The sequence below is a fragment of the Somniosus microcephalus genome, unplaced genomic scaffold, assembly GCF_052327205.1.
Source record: "Somniosus microcephalus isolate GS21.2 unplaced genomic scaffold, FLI_Smic_1.0 unresolved_chr4, whole genome shotgun sequence".
Classification (NCBI taxonomy): domain Eukaryota; kingdom Metazoa; phylum Chordata; class Chondrichthyes; order Squaliformes; family Somniosidae; genus Somniosus; species Somniosus microcephalus.
The window spans coordinates 45398012-45423975 of record NW_028225182.1 but is presented as its reverse complement, the minus strand read 5'-3'; the positions used below and the strand labels follow the sequence as shown (position 1 = coordinate 45423975).

Below are 25964 nucleotides of genomic sequence, written 5' to 3'. Positions count from 1 at the left end.
TATCAAAATTCCCTGGATTCTGGAGAGGTCCCAGCGGATTGGAAAACCGCAAATGTAACTCCCCTATTCAAGAAAGGTGGGAGCCAGAAAGCAGGAAACTATAGACCAGTTAGCCTAACATCTGTCATTGGGAAAATGCTGGAATCCATTATTAAGGAGGTAATAGCAGGACATTTAGAAAATCATAATACAATCAATCAGTCAACATGGTTTTATGAAAGGGAAATCATGTTTGACAACTTTACTAGAGTTCTTTGAGGATGTAACGGGCAGGGTGGATAAAGGGGAACCAGTAGATGTAGTGTATTTGGATTTCCAGAAGGCATTCTGCACTGTGGGGATTCTGTGAAGGTGCCGCATAAAAGGTTACTGCACAAGATAAGAGCTCACAGTGTTGGGGGTAATATATTAGACTGGATAGAGGATTGGCTAACTGACAGAAAACAGAGCGTTGGAATAAATGGGTCATTTTCCAGTTGGCAAACTGTAACTAGTGGGGTGCCACAGGGATCGGTGCTGGGGCCTCAACTATTTACAATCTATATTAATGACTTGGATGAAGGGACCGAGTGTACTGTAGCCAAATTTGCTGACGATACAAAGATAGGTGGGAAAGCAAGTTGTGAGGAGGACACAAGCAGTCTGCAAAGAGGTATAGAGAGGTTAAGTGAGTGGGCAAAAATTTGGCAGCTGGATTATAATGAGGGAACGTGTGAGGTTATCCACTTTGCTAGGAAGAATGAAGAAGCAAAATATTTAAATGGAGGGAGACTACAGAATGCTATGGCACAGAGGGATCTGGGTGTCCTCGTACATGAAACACAAAGGGTGCGATTTTGCCAATCCTAGGGAGGTGGGTATGGAGGCGGGACTGCAGGGAAAATGGCAGACCACTCCACTCCCTCTATCTATCTCTCCACTTTTCCTCTCACTCTACTCCCTCTATCTGGGAGTCTGCAAGGCCCAGAGCTCAGGCTGCACCAAGGCCCAGAGCTCACGCTGCACCAAGGCCCAGAGCTCAGGCTACACCAAGGCCCAGAGCTCAGGCTGCACCAAGGCCCAGAGCTCAGGCTGCACCAAGGCCCAGAGCTCAGGCTGCACCAAGGCCCAGAGCTCACGCTGCACCAAGGCCCAGAGCTCAGGCTGCACCAAGGCCCAGAGCTCAGGCTGCACCAAGGCCCAGAGCTCAGGCTGCACCAAGGCCCAGAGCTCAGGCTGCACCAAGGCCCAGAGCTCAGGCTGCACCAAGGCCCAGAGCTCACGCTGCACCAAGGCCCAGAGCTCACGCTGCACCAAGGCCCAGAGCTCAGGCTGCACCAAGGCCCAGAGCTCAGGCTGCACCAAGGCCCAGAGCTCAGGCTGCACCAAGGCCCAGAGCTCAGGCTGCACCAAGGCCCAGAGCTCAGGCTGCACCAAGGCCCAGAGCTCACGCTGCACCAAGGCCCAGAGCTCAGGCTGCACCAAGGCCCAGAGCTCAGGCTGCACCAAGGCCCAGAGCTCAGGCTGCACCAAGGCCCAGAGCTCAGGCTGCACCAAGGCCCAGAGCTCAGGCTGCACCAAGGCCCAGAGCTCAGGCTGCACCAAGGCCCAGAGCTCAGGCTGCACCAAGGCCCAGAGCTCAGGCTGCACCAAGGCCCAGAGCTCAGGCTGCACCAAGGCCCAGAGCTCAGGCTGCACCAAGGCGCAGAGCTCAGGCTGCAAGGCCCAGAACTCTGGCTTCACCAAGGCCCAGAGCTCAGGCTGCACCAAGGCCCAGAACTCAGGCTGCACCAAGGCGCAGAGCTCAGGCTGCAAGGCCCAGAGCTCAGACACACATACTCACAGACACGTACACACACACACACAGGCATAGACATGCACATACACATGAACAGACTGACACACAGATGGACACGTGTGTGTAAGCATGCACGCACACAGACGCACACAAATGCACAATCACCATTGGATAGTCTTCAGCTCTAATACACTTACCCTGTACCAGCACCATTACCGAGAGAGAGGAGGGGGACTGGGAAACTAAGCTTTCCATCGGTCCAGGTGCTGGATAAAAGGACACAAGGCTCACGAAATGGTCACTGGAGATTAAGAGCAGTTAAGAAGGCAAATGGTATGTTGGCCTTCATAGCGAGAGGATTCGAGTACAGGAACAAGGATGTCTTGCTGCAGTTGTACAGGGCCTTGATGAGACCACACAGTATTGTGTGCGGTTTTGGTCACCTTATCTGAGGAAGGATGTTCTTGCCATGGAAGGAGTGCAGCGAAGATTCACCAGACTGATACCTGGGATGGCAGGAATGACGTCTGAGGAGAGATTGGGTCGATTGGGCTTATACTCGCTGGAGTTTAGAAGAATGAGAGAGGATCCCATTGAAACGTATAAAATTCTGACAGGACTGGACAGACTAGATGCAGGAAGGATGTTCCCGATGGTCGGAGAGTCCAGAACCAGGGGTCACAGTCTAAAGATAAGGGGTAAGCCATTTAGGACAGAAATTAGGAGGAATTTCTTCACCCAGAGAGTGGTGAACCTGTGGAATTCTCTACCACAGAAAGCAGTAGAGGCCAATTCATTAAATATATTCAAGAAGGAGTTGGATACATTTCTTAAGGCTAAAGGGATCAAGGGGTATGGGGAGAAAGCAGGGACAGGCTACTGAATTTGGATGATCAGCCATGATCGCATTGAATGGTGGAGCAGGCTTGAGGGGCCGAATGTCCTACTCCTGCTCCTATCTTCTATGTTTCTATGTTTCTATGACATAGTCACAGCTTCAGAATGAGCAAATATTCAAACACCATTGAAGAGGAAAACTCAAGCCTCACGCATAAGATTCTTGAGCCACTTAGAAGGGAAGAGTCTCTGAGGTACTTTCCCATCGCCTTACTCATGGATTTTATCTTCGCAATATCTTCTCTTAGAGGGGTTGCAATCAATGCTAAAGAGTGCCAACTACTCCTACACAGGCTGCTATCTGGTGCCTCTCGAAAGCAAGCACTACCCATCCAAATGGGATCTCTGCCCTATTCTACCAAGAGACAGTGATGGCCTTAAAGATAGCAAACTCTGCGCAGTCCTGTCATTAGGCACTTTCTCTTTCTCTTCTCCTGGAGTGGGGGCAGTTGGCTGGGAGGGAGTGGGACTGCTCCTTAAAACAGCCCCCTCCCCTAACCACCCCACCCCACCACCACCTGACATTGAGCAGGTAGCTGGGTGGAAAATCCAGCTCGCAAACTATCAGAAAGAGACCTAAACAGCAATGGTGGGAAATGGGCAGATAAGTGGCAGACGCAGTTTAAATACAGGAAAAAAATGTGACAGTATATTTTGGGAAGAAAGATAAAGAATGGAAAAATAGCCGAAATGGTACCTACCCTGTACCAGCACCATGGAGCCATTTCCATGAAGGATCCGGATTGGGGCGGGATTGACAATCTTGACTCGACACCTATAGGTACCATTGTCCTTTTGAGATGTTCGGGTGATCCTTAAGACTGAGGATTTAGTTGGTAAGTGAGCGGTCGCAGAGACTCTTGGATCAGAACTATTACACTGCGACGATTCGGAAACGTGGTCCTTTACAGGGCAGGACACCTCAGTACTCTCCCCGGTCCAGGTGAAGTTGAGCTCTTCTAGGTCCATGGCTCTTGTCTGTAAGGTGCAGGTCAGATTGAGGTCTTCTCCTTCTGTTACTGAGAGAGAGGAGGGGGACTGGGATACAAAGTCTTCCGGTGGTCCGGGCACTGGATAAAAGGGACACAAACCTCAAGAAATGGTCACTGGAAATAGTCACAGCTTCAGAATGAGCGAATATTCAAACACCATTGAAGAGGAAAACTCAAGCCTCACACATACGATTCTTGAACCACTTAGAAGGGAAGAGTCACTGAGGTGGTTTCCCTTTGCCTTCCTTATGATTTTTATCTTCGCAATATCTTCTCTGAGAGGAGTTGCAACCCAAGCTAAAGAGTGCCAACTACTCCTTCACAGGCTGCTACCTGGTCCCTCTCCAAAGCAACCTCTACCCATCCAAATGGGATCTCTGCCCTATTCTATCAAGAGACACAGTGATGACCCTAAAAAAGATCAACATGCGCTCTATCTGTCAGTGAGGGCACTTTTACCTTCTCTTCCCACAACAGTGGGGCATTTGGCTGGAAGTAGGTGGGACAGCTTCCTAAAACAGCTCCCTCCCCTAACCAGCCCCACCACCTGAAATCGGGCAATAACTGGGTGGAAAATCCAGCTCGCAAGCTATAAGGAAGAGACTACAGGAGGACATAAACAGGAATGGGGGGAAATGGGCAGATAAGTGGCAGATGCAGTTTAATACAGAAAAAATGTGACCATACATTTTGGATAGAAAGATACAGAATGGAAATATACCTTAAACGGTACCTACCCTGTATCAGCACAATGGAGCCATGTCCATGAAATGTTCTGATTGGAGGGGGATTGAGAATGCTGACCTGACATCTATAGGTACCATTGTCCTTTAGAGATGCTCGGGTGATCCTTAAGACTGAGGATTTAGTTGGTAAATCAGCTGTGGCGGAGAACCTGAGGTCAAAATTATTACACTGCGATGGTTTAGGTATGTCAGCTTCTACAGGACAGATCACCTCCGTACTCTCCCCGGTCCAGGTGAAACTGAGCTCCGTTAGGTTTACGGCTGTTGTCTGTAAGGTGCAGATCAGATTGATGGCTTCTCCTTCCGTTACCGAGAGAAAGGAGGGGGACTGGGAGACAAAGTATTTCACCGGTCCAGAGGCTGGATAAAAGGACACAAGGCTCAGGAAATGGTCATTGAAACTGTACCGAAAGAGCGAAGACGGTTGAGGAGGCAGTGGGTGCCTGGATCCTCTCCGAGGGGCCCGGTTTATCCGACACTCTCACATCTGCAGCGTTTTGCTTCCTTTCAAATGGAACGACTCTCCCTCAGCATGCGCCTCACTGCACCTCCAGGCCCTCCGCACACTTCCTGTTCGTTCAGTCTGACTGTTTAACCCAGGGTAAAATGCACTAGCTTGATGTGTACCCCTCAGCCTCAAATTTACAGCGAATCTACAGCACAGAAACAGACTGTATGGCCCACAGGTCCGTGCCGATGTTTATGCTCCACACCAGCCTCCTCCCGCCCCTCTTCATCTCGCCCTGTCAACATATCCTTCTATACCTTTCTCCCTCATGTGTTTATCCAGCTTCCCCTTAAATGCATCGATGCTAGTCACTTCAACCACTCCCTGTGGTAGCGAGTTCCACATTCTCACACAATAGCAAAATACTGCGGATGCTGGAAATCTGAAATAACAACAGGAAACGCTGGAAAAACTCAGCAGGCCAGGGCAACATCCGTGGAGAGCGAAACAGAGTCAACGTTTCAGGTCGAAACCCTTCGTCAAAACTGAGAAAAAAGCAGGAAATGAAACTGATTCGGGGGGCTGGGAAATGGGGGAGGGGATGAAAGAACAAAAGGAACAAAAGAGAGGTAAAGAGACATTGAGATATTCAAGGCGAGACGAGATGGTAATAGGGCAGGTAAAGAAATAAAAGATGGCTCTAGATGAAGTGTGAAATGCGCTGGCAGAATGAAAGACAGCTCCACATTCTCACCACTCTCTGGGTAAAGAAGTTTCTCCTGAATTCACGATTGGATTTATTAGTGACTGTCTAATGTTGATGGCCCCTAGTTTCGCACTCCCCCCACAAGTGGAAACATCACTTGATAGAAACATAGAAGATAGGAGCAGGAGTAGGCCATTCGGCCCCTCGAGCCTGCTCCACCATTCAATGAGATCATGGCTGATCATCCAAACTCAGTACCCTGTCCCTGCTTTCTCCCCATATCCCTTGATCCCTTTAGCCTTAAGAAATATATCCAACTCCTTCTTGAATATATTTAATGAATTGGCCTCCACTGCCTTTTGTGGTAGAGAATTCCACAGGTTCACCACTCTCTGGGTGAAGAAATTCCTCCTCTGTCCTAAATGGCCTACCCCTTATCCTTAGACTGTGACCCCTGGTTCTGGACTCCCCCGCCATCGGGAACATCCTTCCTGCATCCAGTCTGTCCAGTCCTGTTAGAATTTTATAAGTTTCAATGAGATCCCCTCTCATTCTTCTAAACTCCAGCGAGTATAAGCCCAATCGACCCAATCTCTCCTCATACGTCATTCCTGCCATCCCAGGTATCAGTCTGGTGAATCTTCGCTGCACTCCCTCCATGGCAAGAACATCCTTCCTCAGATAAGGCGACCAAAACTGCACACAATACTCAAGGTGTGGTCTCACCAAGGCCCTGTACAATTGCAGCAAGACATCCTTGTTCTTGTACTCGAACCCTCTTGCTACGAAGGCCAACATACCATTTGCCTTCTTAACCGTCTGCTGCACCTGCATGCTTACCTTCAGCGACTGGTGCACAAGGACACCCAGGTCTCGTTGCACTTTCCCTTCTCCCAATCTACTGCCGTTCAGATAATAATCTGCCTTCCTGTTTTTGCCACCAAAGTGGATAACCTCGCATTTATCCACATTATACTGCATCTGCCATGCTTCTACCCAATCACCCAACCTGTCCAGATCATACTGGAGTTTCTTGGCATCCTCCTCACAGCACACACGCCCACCCAGCTTTGTGTCATCTGCAATCTTGGAGATATTACATCTAGTTCCCTCGTCTAGATCATTTATATATATTGTGAATAGCTGGGGTCCTAGGACCGATTCCTGCGGTACCCCACTAGTCACTGCCTGCCACTCGGAAAAAGACCCATTTATTCCAACACTTTGCTTCCTGTCTGCCAACCAGTTCTTTATCCAAGTCAGTACCTTGCTCCCAATCCCATGTGCCTTAACTTTACACGCTAATCTCTTATGCGGGACTTTATCGAAAGCCTTCTGAAAGTCCAAATACACCACATCGACTGGTTCTCCCTTATCTATTCTACCAGTTACCTCCTCAAAAAATTCCAGTAGATTAGGAGCGACATACCTGTGAGAAGCAGGCTGGAAGCGTAGAGCAGACTGAGCAGCTGATATTTGGAGACTGGGGGCATCATGTTCAGAAGGGACTGGTGTAAGTAGGGCTCGTCATGCGATCTGCGCTTCAATCCAGGATGTGGCTGTGGGGTGTCTTCCTCTTTCTGTTTTAGTACACGAGCTTTACACCACATCGTGGCTTTGGACTTGCCACTGTCCGAACTCAGAGACTCTCCCTCAGTGCATGGGTGGGGCGGGGAGAAGTAGTGACTGGAGAGCACATCACCATAAGCAACTTGCATTTATATAGCGCCTTTAATGTAGTAAAACATTCCCAGTGCGCTTCACAGGAGTGCTAATCAGACAAAATTTGACACCGAGCCACATGAGATATTCGGGCAGGTGACCAAAAGCTTGGTCAAAGAGGTAGGTTTTAAGGAGCTTCTTAAAGGAGGAAAGAGAGGCGGAGAGGTTCAGGGAGGGAATCCCAGTGCTTGGGGCCCAGGCAGCTGAAGGCACGGCCACCAATGGTGGAGCGATTAAAATCGGGGATGCTCAAGAGGCCAGAATTGGAGGAGCGCAATGATCTCGGAGGGTTCTAGTGCTGGAAGAGGCTCCAGAGATAGGGAGGGGTGAAACCATGGAGGGATTTGAACAGAAGGATGAGAATTTTGAAATCGAGGCGTTGCTGAATCGGAAGCCAATGTAGGTCAGCGAGCACAGGCGGGTGATGGGTGAACGGAACTTGGTGCGAGTTAGGACACGGGGCAGCAGAGATTTGGATGATCTCAAGTTTAAGTAAGTGCGAGATGGGAGTTTGGCTTGGAGAGCGTTGGAGTAGTCAAGTAGAATGTGCCATGGGACTCGTTGCATTTGTTTTTCTCCCAGTATTCTCTCCCGTTACCCCTCCTCACCTGACTCCTAATGGAGGTGGCTGCAGGAGGCCTTGGCCGGGCTATGACCATGGAGTGTATCACAGCTGAGCTCAATGCTGCCCTCGCCCACAAGCCAGGGTGACTGCACACTGATCGGAAGCTGGGACTCTGGCTGGTGTGACGTTCGTTCCTCAGCCCAGGGTTCCTGAGCCCAGTTATAGCCCAGAATGAGATCCGCGAGCCCAGCACGGCCAACAATGTCACCTGGGGCCGCCTGTCGTGAGGTCTCCAGCTTGGAGAGGCCTGCCCCACGCATAGAAGTGGAACAGGCAATGAGGTCTGATAGGGACAGAGGTTGAAAGGAGTGTTGCTTCTGTCTCCTTCCCTGTTCCCTCGACTCCTCCAAATCTCGGAGGCAGCAAATGGACTCTGCAGTGAAGGCACAATCATCTTCATGGTAGCAAGTTTGGTCCCAAAGTCTTCACCAACTCTGACTATGGGCTTTATTACAGCCTGAGCTCTGGGCCTTGCAGCCTGAGCTCTGGGCCTTGGTGCAGTCTGAGCTCTGGGCCTTGGTGCAGCCTGAGCTCTGGGCCTTGGTACAGCCTGAACTCTGGGCCTTGGTAGAGCCGGAGTTCTGGGCCTTGGTAGAGCCTGAGCTCTGGGCCTTGGTGCAGCCTGAGCTCTGGGCCTGAGCTCTGGGCCTTGGTGCAGCCTGAGCTCTGGGCCTTGGGGCTGCCTGAGCTCTGGGCCTTGCAGCCTGAGCTCTGGGCCTTGGTGCAGCCTGAGCTCTGGGCCTTGGTGCAGCCTGAGCTCTGGGCCTTGGGGCTGCCTGAGCTCTGGGCCTTGGGGCTGCCTGAGCTCTGGGCCTTGGTGCAGCCTGAGCTCTGGGTCTTGGTGCAGCCTGAGCTCTGGGCCTTGGAGCAGCCTGAGCTCTGGGCCTTGGTGCAGCCTGAGCTCTGGGCCTTGATGCAGCCTGAGCTCTAGGCCTTGGTGCAGCCTGAGCTCTGGGCCTTGGTGCAGCCTGAGCTCTGGGCCTTGGTGCAGCCTGAGCTCTGGGCCTTGGAGCCGCCTGAGCTCTGGGCCTTGGTGCAGCCTGAGCTCTGGGCCTTGGTGCAGCCTGAGCTCTGGGCCTTGGTGCAGCCTGAGCTCTGGGCCTTGGTGCAGCCTGAGCTCTGGGCCTTGGAGCAGCCTGAGCTCTGGGCCTTGGTGCAGCCTGAGCTCTGGGCCTTGGTGCAGCCTGAGCTCTGGGCCTTGGAGCAGCCTGAGCTCTGGGCCTTGGTGCAGCCTGAGCTCTGGGCCTTGGAGCAGCCTGAGCTCTGGGCCTTGGTGCAGCCTGAGCTCTGGGCCTTGGTGCAGCCTGAGCTCTGGTCCTTGGTGCAGCCTGAGCTCTGGGCCTTGGAGCAGCCTGAGCTCTGGGCCTTGGTGCAGCCTGAGCTCTGGGCCTTGGTGCAGCCTGAGCTCTGGGCCTTGGAGCAGCCTGAGCTCTGGGCCTTGGTGCAGCCTGAGCTCTGGGCCTTGGAGCAGCCTGAGCTCTGGGCCTTGGTGCAGCCTGAGCTCTGGGCCTTGGTGCAGCCTGAGCTCTGGTCCTTGGTGCAGCCTGAGCTCTGGGCCTTGGAGCAGCCTGAGCTCTGGGCCTTGGAACAGTCTGAGCTCTGGGCCTTGGTGCAGCCTGAGCTCTGGGCCTTGGTGCAGCCTGAGCTCTGGGCCTTGGAGCAGTCTGAGCTCTGGGCCTTGGTGCAGCCTGAGCTCTGGGCCCTGCAGTCTGAGCTCTGGGCCTTGGTGCAGCCTGAGCTCTGGGCCTTGGTGCAGCCTGAGTTGTGGTCTTTGTCCCTTTACTGAAATTTCTATGAAACAGGAAAGGCAGCTTGCTGCTCATCGATTGGAAGGAGCATGGTGTTAAAGGTGGGACAGCAACACAGGAAGCACAGGAGCCAGAAACTGCAAAACATAGTGTTGTTGCCAACTTTATTTAAAGTACATTGAGAAATGAGTGCCTAACCCCTCGGTAGCCCTCCTGGCCTACTGCCCCCACCCGCACCCCACCCCCAGCACTTGGTATGGTCTCCGCGGGCACCAGGTGTGTTCTCTTACCTCTGGGGGTGAGATTGAGGGTCAGAGTGAGGGTCAAAGTAAGTGTCAGGGTGAGGGTCAGAGAGAGGGTCAGTGTGAGTGTCAGAGGGTCAGAGTGAGGGTCAGAGTGAGTGTCAGGGTGAGGGTCAGAGTGAGGGTCAGAGTGAGTGTCAGGGTGAGGGTCCGAGTGAGGGTCAGAGGGTCAGAGTGAGGGTCAGTGTGAGGGTTAGAGTGAGGGTCAGTGTGAGGGTCACAGTGAGGGTCAGAGTGAGGGTCAGAGTGATGGTCGGAGTGAGGGTCAGAGTGTCAGGGTGAGGGCCAGAGTGAGGGTCAGTGTGAGTGTCAGAGGGTCACAGTGAGGGTCAGAGTGATAGTCAGTGAGAGGGTCAGAGTGAGGGTCAGAGGGCCAGAGTGAGGGTCAGAGGGTCAGAGTGAGGGTCAGTGTGATGGTCAGAGTGAGGGTCAGAGTGAGGGTCAGAGGGTCAGTGTTAGGGTCAGAGTGAGGGTCAAAGTGATGGTCAGAGGTTCACAGTGAGGGTCAGAGGGTTAGAGTGAGGGTCAGAGGGTCAGTGTTAGGGTCACAGTGAGGGTCAGAGGGTCAGTGTTAGGGTCACAGTGAGGGTCAGAGGTTCACAGTGAGGGTCAGAGGGTTAGAGTGAGGGTCAGAGGTTCAGTGTTAGGGTCAGAGTGAGGGTCAGAGGTTCACAGAGAGGGTCAGAGTGTCAGTGTTATGGTCAGAGTGAGGGTCAGAGGTTCACAGAGAGGGTCAGAGTGTCAGTGTTATGGTCAGAGTGAGGGTCAGAGGTTCACAGTGAGGGTCAGAGGGTCAGTGTGAGGGTCAGAGTGAGGATCAGTGTGAGGGTCAGAGGGTCAGTGTGAGGGTCAGAGTGAGGATCAGTGTGAGGGTCAGAGTGAGGGTCATTGTGAGGGTCAGAGGTTCACAGTGAGGGTCAGTGTGAGGGTCAGAGTGAGGGTCAGGGTCAGAGTGAGGGTCGGAGTGAGGGTCAGAGTAAGTGTCAGAGTGAGGGTCAGTGTGAGGGTCAGTGTGAGGGTCAGAGTGAGGGTCAGAGGGTCAGAGTGAGGGTCAGTGTGAGGGTCTGATTGAGGGCTGAGTGAGGGTCAGAGTGAGGGTCAGAGGGTCAGAGTGAGGGTCAGAGGTTCACAGTGAGGGTCAGGGTTAGAGTGAGGGTCAGAGGGTCAGAGTGAGGGTCAGTGTGAGGGTCAGAGTGAGGGTCAGAGGTTCACAGTGAGGGTCAGAGGGTTAGGGTGAGGGTCAGAGTGTCAGTGTTATGGTCAGAGTGAGGGTCAGAGGTTCAAAGTGAGGGTCAGAGTGAGGGTCAGAGGTTCACAGTGAGGGTCAGAGGGTTAGAGTGAGGGTCAGAGTGAGGGTCAGAGGTTCAAAGTGAGGGTCAGAGTGAGGGTCAGAGGTTCACAGTGAGGGTCAGAGGGTTAGAGTGAGGGTCACAGTGAGGGTCAGAGGTTCACAGTGAGGGTCAGTGTTAGGGTCAGAGTGAGGGTCAAAGGTTCACAGAGAGGGTCAGAGTGTCAGTGTTATGGTCAGAGTGAGGGTCAGAGGTTCACAGTGAGGGTCAGAGGGTCAGAGTGAGGGTCAGTGTGAGGGTCAGAGTGAGGGTCAGAGGTTCACAGTGAGGGTCAGAGGGTAAGTGTGAGGGTCAGAGTGAGGGTCAGTGTGAGGGTCAGAGTGCGGGTCAGAGTGAGGGTCAGGGTGAGGGTCAGAGTGAGGGTCAGTGTGAGGGTCAGTGTGAGGGTCAGAGTGAGGGTCAGAGTGAGGGTCAGAGTGAGGGTCAGAGGTTCACAGAGAGGGTCAGAGTGTCAGTGTTATGGTCAGAGTGAGGGTCAGAGGTTCACAGTGAGGGTCAGAGTGAGGGTCAGAGGTTCACAGTGAGGGTCAGAGGGTTAGAGTGAGGGTCACAGTGAGGGTCAGTGTTAGGGTCAGAGTGAGGGTCAGAGGTTCACAGTGAGGGTCAGCGGGTCAGTGTGAGGGTCAGAGTGAGGGTCAGAGTGAGGGTCAGAGTGAAGGTCAGTGTGAGGGTCAGATTGTCAGAGTGAGGGTCAGAAGGTTAGAGTGAGGGTCAGTGTGAGGGTCAGAGTGAGGGTCAGAGTGAGGGTCAGAGTGAGGGTCAGTGTGAGGGTCACAGTGAGGGTCAGAGTGAGGGTCAGAGGGTCAGAGTGAGGGTCAGTGTGAGGGTCAGAGGGTCAGTGTGAGGGTCACAGTGAGGGTCAGAGTGAGGGTCAGAGAGAGGGTCAGAGTGAGGGTCAGTGTGAGGGTCAGAGTGAGGGTCAGAGGGTCAGTGTGAGTGTCACAGTGAGGGTCAGAGGTTCACAGTGAGGGTCAGAGGGTCAGTGTTATGGTCAGAGTGAGGGTCAGAGGGTCAGTGTGAGGGTCAGAGTGAGGTCAGAGGGTCAGTGTGAGGGTCACAGTGAGGGTCAGAGGTTCACAGTGAGGGTCAGAGGTTCACAGTGAGGGTCAGAGTAAGGGTCAGAGTGAGGGTCAGAGGGTCAGAGTGAGGGTCAGTGTGAGGGTCAGAGGGTTAGAGTGAGGGTCAGAGTGAGGGCCAGAGGTTCACAGTGAGGGTCAGAGAGTTAGAGTGAGTGTCAGTGTTAGGGTCAGAGTGAGGGTCAGAGTGAGGGTCAGTGTGCGGGTCAGAGTGAGGGTCAGTTTGAGGGTCACAGTGAGGGTCAGTGTGAGGGTCAGAGTGAGGGTCAGAGTGAGGGTCAAAAGTACACAGTGAGGGTCAGAGTGTGTGTCCGATCAGGACGGTCAGCTGGTTGGAGGACATCAGATGGAGTGGGGGTGTCCTCTTCATTCCTGGGACAAGCACCCCTCTCCCACCCCCAGAGATAATACCGAAGCCCCGCCTGCTCTCTCAGGTGGGTGTAAAAGATCCCACGGCCACCATTTCGAAGAAGAGCGGAGGAGTTCTCCCCGGTGTCCTGGGGCCAATATTTATTCCTCAACCAACATCACTAAAAAACAGATTTTCCGGCCATTGCCGTTTGTGGGATCTTGCTGTGCGCCAATTGGCTGCCGCGTTTCCGACATTACAACGGTGACTACACTTCAAAAAGCCCGTCAGTGGCTGTAAAAGCGCTTTGGCACGTCCTGTGATTGGGGAAATACAAATTCCAGTGTTTCCCACGGAGGCCATAACTCTCACTCACAAACTCTCCAGATCGCGGAGGACTCGTCTCGGCCGGCTTGCTGGAATCTCCTGGGGCTCTTGGAAGCTCGGCCGCTGCGACCCCAGCTTCTGGCCAGCTCACTGCTCCGTCACCGTCACACCACAGCGTACACCGTTCCGCCCCACTCTCTGGGAGAACTTTCCCCCTCGGACAGATTGATTTCAACGTACGCTGGCTCCTCACTCTGTTGGGCCTGGAGAACGGCAGCGGGATCTTGAATCATCGAATATATCAGCTCTGGCGAATGCTGCACCGGGAGAAAAAGACATTACCTAACTAGCAAGCCTCTCGTGCACAGAAATAATCAGACATTTAATGCGTGAGACACCAGTCAGTGTAGAGATATCTCCCTGAGAGGGACTGAGAGACACCAGTCAGTGTACAGATATCTCCCTGAGGGAGAGGGACTGAGAGACTCCAGTCAGTGTGCAGATATCTCCCTGAGGGAGAGGGACTGAGAGACACCAGTCAGTGTACAGATATCTCCCTGAGGGGGCGCGGCTGAGAGACACCAGTCAGTGTACAGATATCTCCCTGAGAGAGAGGGACTGAGAGACCCCAGTCAGTGTACAGATATCTCCCTGAGAGAGAGAGAGACTGAGAGACCCCAGTCAGTATACAGATATCTCCCTGAGAGAGCGGGACCCCAGTCAGTGTACAGATATCTTCCTGAGAGAGAGAGACTGAGAGGCCCCAGTCAGTGTACAGATATCTCCCTGAGAGAGAGAGACTGAGAGACTCAGGTCAGTGTACAGATATCTCGCTGAGAGAGAGAGACTGAGAGACCCCAGTCAGTGTACAGATATCTCCCTGAGAGAGAGAGAGACTGAGAGACCCCAGTCAGTGTACAGATATCTTCCTGAGAGAGAGGGACTGAGACCCCAGTCAGTGTACAGATATCTCCCTGAGAGAGAGGGACTGAGAGACCCCAGTCAGTGTACAGATATCTCCCTGAGAGAGAGGGACTGAGAGACACCAGTCAGTGTACAGATATCTCCCTGAGAGAGTGGGACTGAGAGACACCAGACAGTGTACAGATATCTCCCTGAGAGAGAGGGACTGAGAGACACCAGTCAGTGTACAGATATCTCCCTGAGAGAGTGGGACTGAGAGACACCAGACAGTGTACAGATATCTCCCTGAGCGAGAGAGACTGAGAGACCCCAGTCAGTGTAGAGATATCTCCCTGAGAGAGAGGGACTGAGAGACCCCAGTCTGTGTACAGTGGCCAGAGCCAATCTAAGTTTGTTCCCTCCTACCCCTAGTTGTTCTTTACCAGCCTAGAGGTGCTGCAGTAACTGGCCCCTAGTGTAGGTTGGATGGGATCTCAAGGAATGGGGGGGGAGTGGAGTACCATTCGACCCCATCTCGCAAGTGATAGAGCCGGTCTGGGGGGGTTTGGGGAAGGATCACACCAGAGCTAGCCCACAGTTGGAAGCAGCGAGTCATTAGATGGTGATGGGACCTCTGTGGGATCTCACCGTTTCTCGTGGGCGAGCCGAGGCTATTCAACTGTGGACTGCATCACAGCCGAGCCGGATCCCGCCCTCGGCTGACGCTCAGGCCTCTGCAGTTTCCGGCAGGGTGTGTCACTTGTAGTGGTGGCCTGGGTTTTAATTAAGCGCACCCCCTTCCTCCGCCAGCCACCCTTCTAACCGCTGCTGCAGCTGTGAGACCACGTCATTCCAGCTCGCCCCATGAATCAGAGATTATAGAACGATACTGCACAGAAGGAGGCCATTCGGCCCATCGTGCCTGTGCTGGCCCTTTGAAAGAACTATCCAATTTGTCCCACTCCCCTCTGCTCTTTCCCCGTAGCCCTGCAAATTTTTCCCGTTTCTAGTATTTGTCCAATTCCATTTTGAAAGTTACTGTTGAATCTGCTCCCACCGCCCTTTCAGGCAGCGCGTTCCAGATCACAACCACTGAAAAGGGGGAGAAATTGGCCTCCTGTGCACCTCCTGTTAGGGCCTCTGGGGGGCGATAACGGGGTGCTCCCGGCTTTGCAACCGGGCGCAGCCAGTGTACCGACACCCGCGAACGTCCCCTGCAGCTTGGCGGTGGCGGTACACCCAAACACCACGAACTCCCGCGGCCCGGAGATCGTGACGTCATCCGGGGCGTAGCGCCCGGGACGCGGACCTGCAGCATCGCCGGGCCCTCAACACCGGCAGCTGCAGAGGCGATGTCACCGTGGCTGGCCGCTCGGGGGGTGGTGCGGCAGTCGAGAAATGTTTCCTCGAGCCTTTTTTTCGGCTGTTTTTCAGGTGTCGCGCTCGGTCAGCCCTGTGCTCTGTTAGCGCGCTTTGGGCTGACCGACGCCGATGGGAGGTGCCGTCGGCAATTCGTTTGCTTGCCGAGCCGGCAGCGACAGCCCTTCCCTTTACGGGAGGGGAGGAGCCTTCCAACGCGGTGGTGTTGCACGGTCCATGTTGCAGCGCTGATCACCTACTAGATGCAGGAAGGATGGTCCCGATGGCGGGGGAGTCCAGAACCAGGGGTCACAGTCTAAGGATAAGGGGTAAGCCATTTAGGACTGAGATGAGGAGGAATTTCTTCACCCAGAGAGTGGGGAACCTGTGGAATTCTCTACCACAGAAGGCAGTGGAGGCCAATTCATTAAATATATTCAAGAAGGAGTTAGATATATTTCTTAAGGCTAAAGGGATCAAGGGATATGGGGAGAAGGCAGGGACAGGGTACTGAATTTGGGTGATCAGCCATGATCTCATTGAATGGTGGAGCAGGCTTGAGGGGCCGAATGGCCTACTCCTGCTCCTATCTTCCATGTTTCTATGCCCCGCCTGCTGCCTGTTGCACCCCAGGAATGAAGTGGAGGGCTTGATTTAGTGCTCCACCTCCCTCCTGGAGCGCAAAACCAAATTTTTTAAAAGTTGAAAAGCATGGCGCTAATTTTTTCAACTTTTAAAAGTTAGCGCCCAAATGGGCCTATAACGAATTTCTCACCCAGAAAGATTCTCCTCGTCTTCCCTCTGGTTCTTTTGCCAGTTATCTTAAATCTGTGTCCTCTGGTTCCTGGCCCTCCTGCCAGTGCAAACACTTCCTCCGTTTTTGCTCTATCGAAACCCTTCATCATGATTTTGAATGCCTCTGTCAAATCTCCCCTTAGCCTTCTCTGCTCCAAAGGAGAACAACCCCAGCTTCTCCAGTCTGGCCACGTGACTGAAGTCCCTCATCCGCCCCTCCCGATGGGGGTCTCCTCCTGCTCCGTTGGGCCCGGGGTCACGCGGGCTCGCCGCCTGTATTGACTCGGCCTTCGGGGCTGGTTCGGAGGCCAAGGTCCACCCACCTGCTCGTTAGATTCCTGTTCCCACCGAGTCTCCCTGACTCGCCCAGGTGCCCTGTTCGGAGTTTGCCCTGTGGAGCAAGGTTGCAGCGATGAGCCCAGAATATTAAACGCACGCAGTCGTGTAGAAGCACAGCCAGGGTAGATACTTTTGTAATGTAGGGAAACCAAGTTGCGCACAGCACGATCCCACAAGCAGCACTGTGATTATGACTAGATCATCTGTTTTTTAAGCACTGGATAAATATTGGCCCAGGAAGGGAATACACAATAAATAGTAGGATACTGAGAATTGTAGAGTAGCAAAGGGACCTTGGAGTGCATGCCCACAGATCCCTGAAGGTAGCAGGACAGGTAGATAAGGCAGTTAAGAAGACATACGGAAGGCTTGCCCTTTATTAGCCATGGCATAGAATACAAGAGCAGGGAGGTTATGCTTGAACTGTACAAAACTCTAGTTAGGCTGCAGCTAGAGTACTGCGTACAGTTCTGGTCACCACATTACAGGAAGGATGTGATTGCACTAGAGAGGGTGCAGAGGAGATTTACAAGGATGTTGCTGGGCTGGGGAATTTTAGCAATGAGGAAAGACTGGATAGGCTGGGTTTGTTTTCTTTGGAACAGAGGAGGCTGAGGGGAGACCTTATTGAGGTGTATAAAATTGAAAGGGGCCTAGATAGAGTGGACAGGAAGGACCTATTTCCCTTAGCAGAGGGTCACGAGAAATTGGGGTGTGTACGAGAGTGTGGAATGGGTACGAGAGAGAGGGGCAGGTACGAAAGAGTGCAACAGGTACGAGAGTGCGGGGTGTGTATAAGAATGTGGGGCGGGTACGAGAGAGTGGGACGGGTACAAGAGAGTGGGACGGGTACGAGAGAGTGGGGCGGGTACGAGAGTGTGGGATGGGTACGAGAGAGTGGGACGGGTACGAGAGTGTGGGGCGGGTACGAGAGAGTGGGTCGGGTACGAGAGTGTGGGTCAGGTACGAGAGTGTGGGATGGGTACAAGAGTGTGGATAGGGTACGAGAGTGTGGGTCGGGTACGAGAGTGTGGGTCGGGTACGAGAGTGTGGGTCGGGTACGAGAGTGCGGGGCGGGTATGAGAGTATGGATCGGGTACGAGAGTGTGGGTCGGGTACGAGAGAGTGGGGCGGGTACGAGAGTGTGGGGCGGGTATGAGAGTGTGGGGCAGGTACGAGAGTGTGGGGCGGGTACGAGACTGGAGCGGGTACGAGAGTGTGGGTCATATACGAGAGTGTGGGTCATGTACTAGAGTGTGGGTCATGTGCGAGAGTGTGGGACAGGTACGAGAGTGTGGGACAGGTACGAGAGTGTGGGTCAGGTACGAGAGTGTGGGTCATGTGCGAGAGTGTGGGACAGGTACGAGAGTGTGGGTCAGGTACGAGAGCGTGGGTCAGGTACGAGAGTGTGGGGCGGGTACGAGAGCGTGGGTTGGGTACGAGAGCGTGGGTCGGGTACGAGAATGTGGGGCGGGTACGAGAGTGTGGGACGGGTACGAGAGTGTGGGGCGGGTACGAGAGCGTAGGTCGGGTACGAGACTGTGGGTCGGGTACGAGAGTGTGGGGCGGGTACGAGAGTGGGGCGGGTACGAGAGCGTGGGTCGGGTACGAGAGCGTGGGTCGGGTACGAGAGTGTGGGTCGGGTACGAGAGTGTGGGTCGGGTACGAGAGCGTGGGTCGGGTACGAGAGCGTGGGTCGGGTACGAGAGTGCGGGGCGGCTACGAGAGCGTGGGTCGGGTATGAGAGTGCGGGGCGGCTACGAGAGTGTGGGTCGGGTACGAGAGTGTGGCGCGAGTACGAGATTGGGGCGGGTACGAGATTGGGGCAGAGCGAGTCAGCGCATCCCATTATACATCTGTTTGCCTGATAATTGTGTTTAGGTGTAGATGAATCAACTATAACATATGCAATCTCAAGGACTCTTTTTGGCACCAGTCCCTGTTGACAATGATCTCATCCCCTCCGTCTCCATGGGGACGTCCAACCGGGGTCACCAGAGATCAGGCAGCGAGAAGCCCGTTTGATTTTCACTGTCATGTCACCCGACCTATTGAATGAGCCCAGTTGTTGCACTAACTAAGACCAACCATCTGGGGGTAGAGCTGGGATCGAACCTTCTGGATTGCACAGCTCAGAACCACGCCACGTACTGAATTGACTCGACATCTTCCTTCCAATAACAGCAACTTGCCTTTATATAACGCCTTTAATGTAGTGAAATGTCCCAAGGCGCTTCACAGGAGCATTAATCAGCCACAATTTGACCCCCAGCCACGTGAGGAGATTCTAGGACAAGTGACCAAAAGCTTGGTCAAAGAGGTCGGTTTTAACAAGCGTCTTAAAGGAAGAGAGAGGGGCGGAGAGGTTTTGGGAGGGGATTCCAGAGTTTAGGGCTCAGGCGGCGGAAAACAATTTCAGATCTGGGATCATTATTTCACAATTTAGTGCCCTAATTCCTGGACACATGAAGACATCTGGAGACCGAGCCAAACGGGAACTGAAACTAAGAAAGTCCAACAGCTTCCAGCTCTCATTAGCAGGGAAACAACTAGCTAACTGCAAATATATCGACAATGGGCAGCCCTGAGGAACAGGAACTTGTGAACAGCTCACGGCCTTTGTGCCTTTGAGTTTGGTGTCACGAGAGTGTGAGGAAAAAAAGATGGGCCCATCTATCTCATTCCTTCTGCAGCTCATCCAGCCTGTCATGGGCTCGACCCACACATATACTCTCGTTCCACATGCTATGTACACTCTACCGTGTCATGAACTCTACCCATCTATTTAATCGACTCCCACAGCCAATGTACAAGTTACCCTATCATGGACTCAGCCTGCCCATTTTAACTCCTTCCACAGGCCATGTACACTATAGAAACATAGAAGATAGGAGCAGGAGTAGGCCATTCGGCCCTTCGAGCCTGCTCCGCCATTCAATGAGATCATGGCTGATCATCCAAATTCAGTACCCTGTCCCTGCCTTCTCCCCATATCCCTTGATCCCTTTAGCCTTAAGAAATATATCCAACTCTTTCTTCAATATACTTAATGAACTGGCCTCCACTGCCCTCTGTGGCAGAGAATTCCACAGGTTCACCACTCTCTCGGTGAAGAAATTCCTCCTAATTTCAGTCCTAAATGGCTTACCCCTTATCCTTAGACTATGACCCCTGGTTCTGGACTCCCCGGCCATCAGAAACATCCTTCCTGCATCTAGTCTGTCCAGGCCTGACAGAATTTTATAGGTTTCGATGAGATCCCCTCTCAATCTTCTAAACTCCAGTGAGTATAAGCCCAATCAACACAATCTCTCCTCATACGTCATTCCTGCCATCCCAGGTATCAGCCTGGTGAATCTTCGCTGCACTCCTTCCATGGCAAGAACGTCCTTCCTCAGGTAAGGCGACCAAAACGGCACACAATACTCAAGGTGCGGTCTCACCAAGGCCCTGTACAACTGCAGCAAGACATCCTTGTTCTTGTACTCGAACCCTCTTGCTATGAAGGCCAACATACCATTTGCCTTCTTAACCGCCTGCTGCACCTGTATGCTTACCTTCAGCGACTGGTGCACAAGAACACCCAGGTCTCTTTGCACTTCCCCTTCTCCCAATCTATTGCCATTCAAATAATAATCTGCCTTCCTGTTTTTGCCACCAAAGTGGATAACCTCACATTTATCCACATTATAGTGCATTTGCCATGTTTCTGCCCAATCACCCAACCTGTCCAAATCATACTGGAGTTTCACGACATCCTCCTCACAGCATACCCTCCCACCCAGCTTTGTGTCGTCTGCAAATTTGGAGATATTACATCCAATTCCTTCGTCCAGATCATTAATATATATTGTGAACAGCTGGGGTCCCAGGACCGATCCTTGCGGTACCCCACTAGTCACTGCCTGCCACTCGGAAAACGACCCGTTTATTCCAACTCTGCTTTCTGTCCGCCAACCAGTTCTCTATCCAAGTCAATACCTTGCCCCCAATCCCATGTGCCTTAATTTTGCACGCTAATCTCTTATGCGGGACCTTATCGAAAGCCTTCTGAAAGTCCAAATACACCACATCCACTGGTTCTCCCTTATCTATTTTACCAGTTACATCCTCAAAAAATTCCAGTAGATTAGTCAAGCATGATTTACCTTTTGTAAATCCATGTTGACTTTGTCCGATCCAGTCACTGCTTTCCAAGTGCTCTGCTATTACATCTTTTATAATGGACTCTAGCATTTTCCCCACTACCGATGTCAAACTTACTGGTCTATAATTCCCCGCCTTTTCTCTACCACCCTTTTTGAATAGTGGGGTAACATTAGCTACCCGCCAATCCATGGGTACCGTTCCAGAGTCTATCGAGTTCTGGACGATGACCAGCAATGCATCTACTATTTCTAGGGCCACTTCCTTAAGTACCCTGGGATGTAGATTATCAGGCCCTGGGGATTTACCGGCCTTCCCTTGACCAACACCAGTTTGCCTATCGTGCAAACAGATTAACGGAGGATGCAATCACAACTGCTCTACACTCTGCACTGAATCACTTAGATGGTAAAGAGACCTACATCAGAATGCTGTTCATAGACTACAGCTCAGCATTCAACACTATTGTCCCCAACAAGCTGGCCACCAAACTCCACACTCTTGGCCTGAACACTTCCCTCTGCAACTGGACCCTGGACTTCCTAACAAACAGACCCCAGTCTGTCAAATTAGGTAACCACACCTCCCCCCCCAACCCTGAACACGGGGGCCCCACAAGGATGTGTGCTGAGCCCTCTCCTCTACTCCCTCTTCACCCACGACTGTGTGGCTGTTCATGGTTCCAACACCATCATCAAGTTTGCGGATGATACCACGGTAGTAGGCCAGATCACCAACAACGATGAGTCAGCCTACAGGGAGGAGGTCCAGCATCTCGTGAAGTGGTGTGCCAATAACAACCTGGCCCTTAACATCAAGAAAACCAAAGAAATCATTGTGGACTTCAGGAAGTCTAAAGGCGGAAGTCACACCCCCATCCACATCCATGGGGCTGTGGTGGAAAGGGTGGATAGCTTTAAGTTCCTCGGAGTCCACATCACGGAAGACCTCTCCTGGTCCCTTAATACCTCCTCTCTGTTGAAGAAGGCCCAGCAGCGCCTATATTTCCTAAGGAGGCTGAAGGGATGTAACCTGTCACCCCTGATCCTCTCTAACTTTTACCGCTACACAATAGAGAGCATCCTGACGAACTGTATCACAGTATGGTATGGCAGCTGTAGTTACTATGACCGGAATGCCCTGCAGCGGGTAGTCAAAACTGCCCAACGCATTACCGGCACCCGGCTACCGACCATAGAGCACATATACCAGAAACGCTGTTTACGGAGGTCACGGACCATCATCAAAGACCCTACGCACCCCAGCCGCAGTCTGTTCGCCCTCCTGCCATCTGGGAGACGCTACAGATGCATTCGCACCCGTACGACCAGATTTAGGAACAGCTTCTTTCCCAGGGCTGTCATCCTACTGAACTCCACAAATAAACTCTAAAGCCTGCACATCTGCCGATGCACTTTATTATGGTTATGTTTATGTTAATGTATTACAAGCCAAATGAATGTTGAATGTTTAAATGTCTCAATCTAAATGTACACTCTCGGGAACCGCAAGCCTACATTTCGTTGCACTGCACTTGTGCACTAACAATGACAATAAAGTTGATTATGATTATGATTATGATCAATTTTCCTAACACCATTTCCCTACAAATACTGATTTCTTTCAGTTCCACCCTTTCATCAGACCCTATGTTTCCCGGCATCTCTGGGAGGTTATTTGTGTCCTCCTTTGTGAAGACAGAACCAAAATATGTATTTAGTTGGTCTGCCATTTCTTTGTTCCCCATTATAAATTCCCCCGATTCTGACTGCAAGGGACCTACGCTTGACTTCACCAATCTTTTTCTCTTCACATATCTGTAAAAGCTTTTACAGTCAGTTTTTATGTTCCCCGCAAGCTTACTCTCATATTCTATTTTCCCTTTCTTAATTAATCCCTTTGTCCTCCTTTGTTGAATCCTAAACTGCTCCCAATCCTCAGGATTATTGCTTTTTCTGGCCAATTTATATGCCCTCTACTTGGACCTTATGCTATCCCTAATTTCCCTTGTTAGCCACGGTTGGGTCACCTTTTTTGTTTTATTTTTATGCCAAACTGAGATGAACAAATTCTGTAGTTCATCCATTCGGTCTTTGAATGTTTGCCATTGCCTATCCACCGTCAACCCTTTGAGTGCCATTCCCCAATCAATCCTACCCAACTCACTCCTCAGACCATCGTAGTTTCCTTTATTTAAATTGAGGACCCTAGTCTCCGAGTCAACTACTTCATTCTCCATCTTAATGAAGAATTCGATCATATTATGATCGCTCTGACCCAAGGGGCCTCGGACAACAAGATTGCCAATTAATCCTTCCTCGTTACATAATACCCAGCCTAAGATGGCCTGATCTCTGGTTGGTTCCTCAACATATTGGTCCAGGAAACCATCCCATAAACACTCCAGGAATTCCTCCTCCACAGTATTGTTACTAATTTGGTTGGCCCAATCTATATGTAGATTAAAGTCACCCATGATGACTGCTGTGCCCTTATTGCACGCTTCTTTAATTTCCCTTTTAATGCCATCCCCAACCTCCGCCTTACTGTTTGGAGGTCTATAAACCACTCCCACTAACGTTTTTTTCCCCTTAGTATTTCTCAATTCTACCCATACAGATTCCACCTCATCAGAGCTAATATCCTTCATTACAATTGTGTTAATCCCTTCTTTAACCAGTAATGCTACCCCACCTCCCTTTCCTTTTTGCCTTTCTTTCCTGAATATCGAATACCCCTGGATGTTGAGTTCCCAGTCCTGGCCTTCCTTGAGCCACGTTTCCGTAATCCCAACCAAATCGTATTTGTTTACTTCTATTTGCGCAGCCAATTCATCCACCTTATTACAAATGCTCCTCGCATTAAGACACAAAGCCTGCAGGCTTGTTTTTTTAATGCTCTTAGACCTATTAGAATTATTATTTACTGTGGCCATGTTTGATTTAAACCGTTGATTTCTCTGACTGCCACTTTTGTTTTTCTCCTTCCTATCTTTTGCTTTTATCCTTGTTTCCCTTTCCTCTGTCTCCCTGCTCAGGTTCCCAACCCCCTGCCATTTTAGTTTAAACCCTCTCCCACAGCACTAGCAAACACTCCCCCTAATCAGTCATGGACTCTCCCGCTCTACAATTGCATTGTACCTGCCCTGGGAGGGTTTGATGGGACAGGGTAGAGGGAGCTTTACTCTGTATCTAACCTGTGCTGCACCTGTCCTGGGGGTGTTTGATGTGCCAGTGTAGAGGGAACTTTACTCTGTATCTAACCTGTGCTGTATCAACCCGGGGAGTGTTTGATGGGACAGTGTAGAGAGAGCTTTACTCTGTATCTAGCCCGTGCTGTACCTGCCCTGGGAGTGTTTGATGGGGCTGTGTAGAAGGAGCTTTACTCTCTATCTAACCCGTGCTGTACCTGTGCTGGGAGTGTCTGATGGGATAATGTAGAGGGAGCTTTACTTTGTATCTAACCTGTGCTGTACCTGTCCTGGGAGTGTTTGATGGGCCAGTGTAGAGGGAGCTTTACTTTGTATCGAACTCATGCTGTACCTACAGTGGGAGTGTGTGATGGGACAGTGTAGAGGGAGCTTTACTCTGTATCTAACCCGTGCTGTACCTGTCCTGGGAGTGTTTGATGGGCCAGTGTAGAGGGAGCTTTACTTTGTATCGAACTCATGCTGTACCTGCAGTGGGAGTGTGATGGGACAGTGTAGAGGGAGCTTTACTCTGTATCTAACCCGTGCTGTACCTGCCCTGGGAGTGTTTGATGGGACAGTGTAGAGGGAGTTTTACTCTGTATCTAACCTGTGCTGTACCTGCCCTGGGAGTGTTTGATGGGACAGTGTACAGGGAGCTTTACTCTGTATCTAACCTGTGCTGTGCCTGTCCTGGGAGTGTGTGATGGGACAGTGTGGAGGGAGCTTTACTCTGTATCTAACCCGTGCTGTACCTGCCCTGGGAGTGTTTGATGGGACAGTGTAGAGGGAGTTTTACTCTGTACCTGCCCTGGGAGTGTTTGATGGGACAGTGTACAGGGAGCTTTACTCTGTATCTAACCCGTGCTGTACCTGTCCTGGGAGTGTTTGATGGGACAGTGTAGAGGGAGCTTTACTCTGTGTCTAACCTGTGCTGTACCTGCCATGGGAGTGTTTGATGGGTCAGTGTAGAGGGAGCTTTTCTCTGTATCTAACCCATGCTGTACCTGCAGTGGGAGTGTGTGATGGGACAGTGTAGAGGGAGCTTTACTCTGTATCTAACCTGTGCTGTACCTGCCATGGGAGTGTTTGATGGGACAGTGTGGAGGGAGCTTTACTCTGTATCTAACCCATGCTGTACCTGCAGTGGGAGTGTGTGATGGGACAGTGTAGAGGGAGCTTTACTCTGTATCTAACCTGTGCTGTACCTGCCCTGGGAGTGTTTGATGGGTCAGTGTAGAGGGCGCTTTTCTCTGTATCTAACCCGTACTGTACCTGCCATGGGAGTGTTTGATGGGCCAGTGTAGAGGGAGCTTTACTCTGTATCTAACCCATGCTGTAGCTGCCCTGGGAGTGTTTGATGGGACAGTGTAGAGGGAGCTTTACTCTGTATCTAATTCGTGCTGTACCTTGCCTTGGAGTGTTTGATGGGACAATGTAGAGGGAGCTTTACTCTGTATCTAATTCGTGCTGTACCTTGCCTTGGAGTGTGTGGTAAACCACTGTTAACCTGTACAAGTCCAGGCATGTCTCAGCCCCTGGCTCCACCCCTAAGCCCGGGTATAAAGGTGACTCACCACCCTTCCCCCGGGAGCTCTTAGGATGGATTCACTAGCGGAGGCATGCTCTAGTTCTTAGTCAATAAAAGCCTGCTTCATATAAGTCCATTTCGTAGTCTTTGGTATTGCTGATAGCGCATCAATTTTATTGACTAATTTTCAACATGGAGCAAATCTTGAAGCCGGAATGTTTAGACCTGGATCCTCAAGCAGCAGATGCAGCCAATAACTTTGAACACTGGCTGAGCTGTTTCGAAGCCTTCCTGGAGGCCTCCAGCACTACTGTCACTACAGATGACGCGAAACGGCTTGTCTTGAACTCACGGGTGAGCCACCGAGTCTACTCGATCATCCGAGACGCCACTACTTATGCGGCCGCCATCGCGACGCTAAAGGAACAATACGTGAGGCCTGTTAACGAGTTCTACACCAGACACCTCCTGGCTACCCGAAAACAGCGCCCCGGGGAATCGAGCGCTGAATATTTACTGGCACTGAGAGTCCTCGGCCGGGACTGTAATTGCAAAGCGGTGACGGCCAAGGAATGCACGGAAGACCTGATCCGAGACACCTACGTAGCCGGCATCAGGTCCAACTATACTCGGCAGAGGC

General features: G+C 51.8%; 2 protein-coding genes and 1 long non-coding RNA gene across 5 annotated transcripts in view; 1 reads left to right on the top strand and 2 right to left on the bottom strand.

The window, feature by feature from the left end:
- Positions 1 to 1023: 1023 nt before the first annotated feature.
- On the bottom strand, positions 1024 to 4890 carry LOC147090678 (uncharacterized; the record flags this gene model as incomplete). Its single annotated transcript, XM_085977154.1, has 3 exons — positions 1024 to 1788; positions 3305 to 3744; positions 4404 to 4890. Coding segments are annotated over 3 exons (1692 nt in total), but the record flags the coding sequence as incomplete, so codon positions are not given.
- A 957-nt stretch (positions 4891 to 5847) lies between these two features.
- Positions 5848 to 25964, top strand: part of LOC147090674 (uncharacterized) — a 109459-nt gene continuing 89342 nt past the window's right edge. The window contains exon 1 of the long non-coding RNA XR_015075355.1: positions 5848 to 6280. This is a non-coding gene — a long non-coding RNA (uncharacterized LOC147090674). The remainder of the gene's footprint in view (positions 6281 to 25964) is intronic.
- Positions 9774 to 25964, bottom strand: part of LOC147090677 (prostaglandin F2 receptor negative regulator-like) — a 31859-nt gene continuing 15668 nt past the window's right edge. Inside the window, exons 5-6 of one of the 3 annotated variants that reach the window (XM_085977444.1) lie at positions 16445 to 16512; positions 9774 to 13381 (exon numbers count right to left, since the gene is read on the bottom strand). In XM_085977444.1, coding sequence (XP_085833570.1) covers positions 13229 to 13381; positions 16445 to 16512 — 221 coding nt within the window. In that variant the 3' untranslated portion in view covers positions 9774 to 13228. Of the gene's footprint in view, positions 13382 to 16101; positions 16513 to 25964 lie in introns of all 3 variants that reach the window. The other 2 variants (XM_085977445.1, XR_015075354.1) reach the window with 2 other exon arrangements.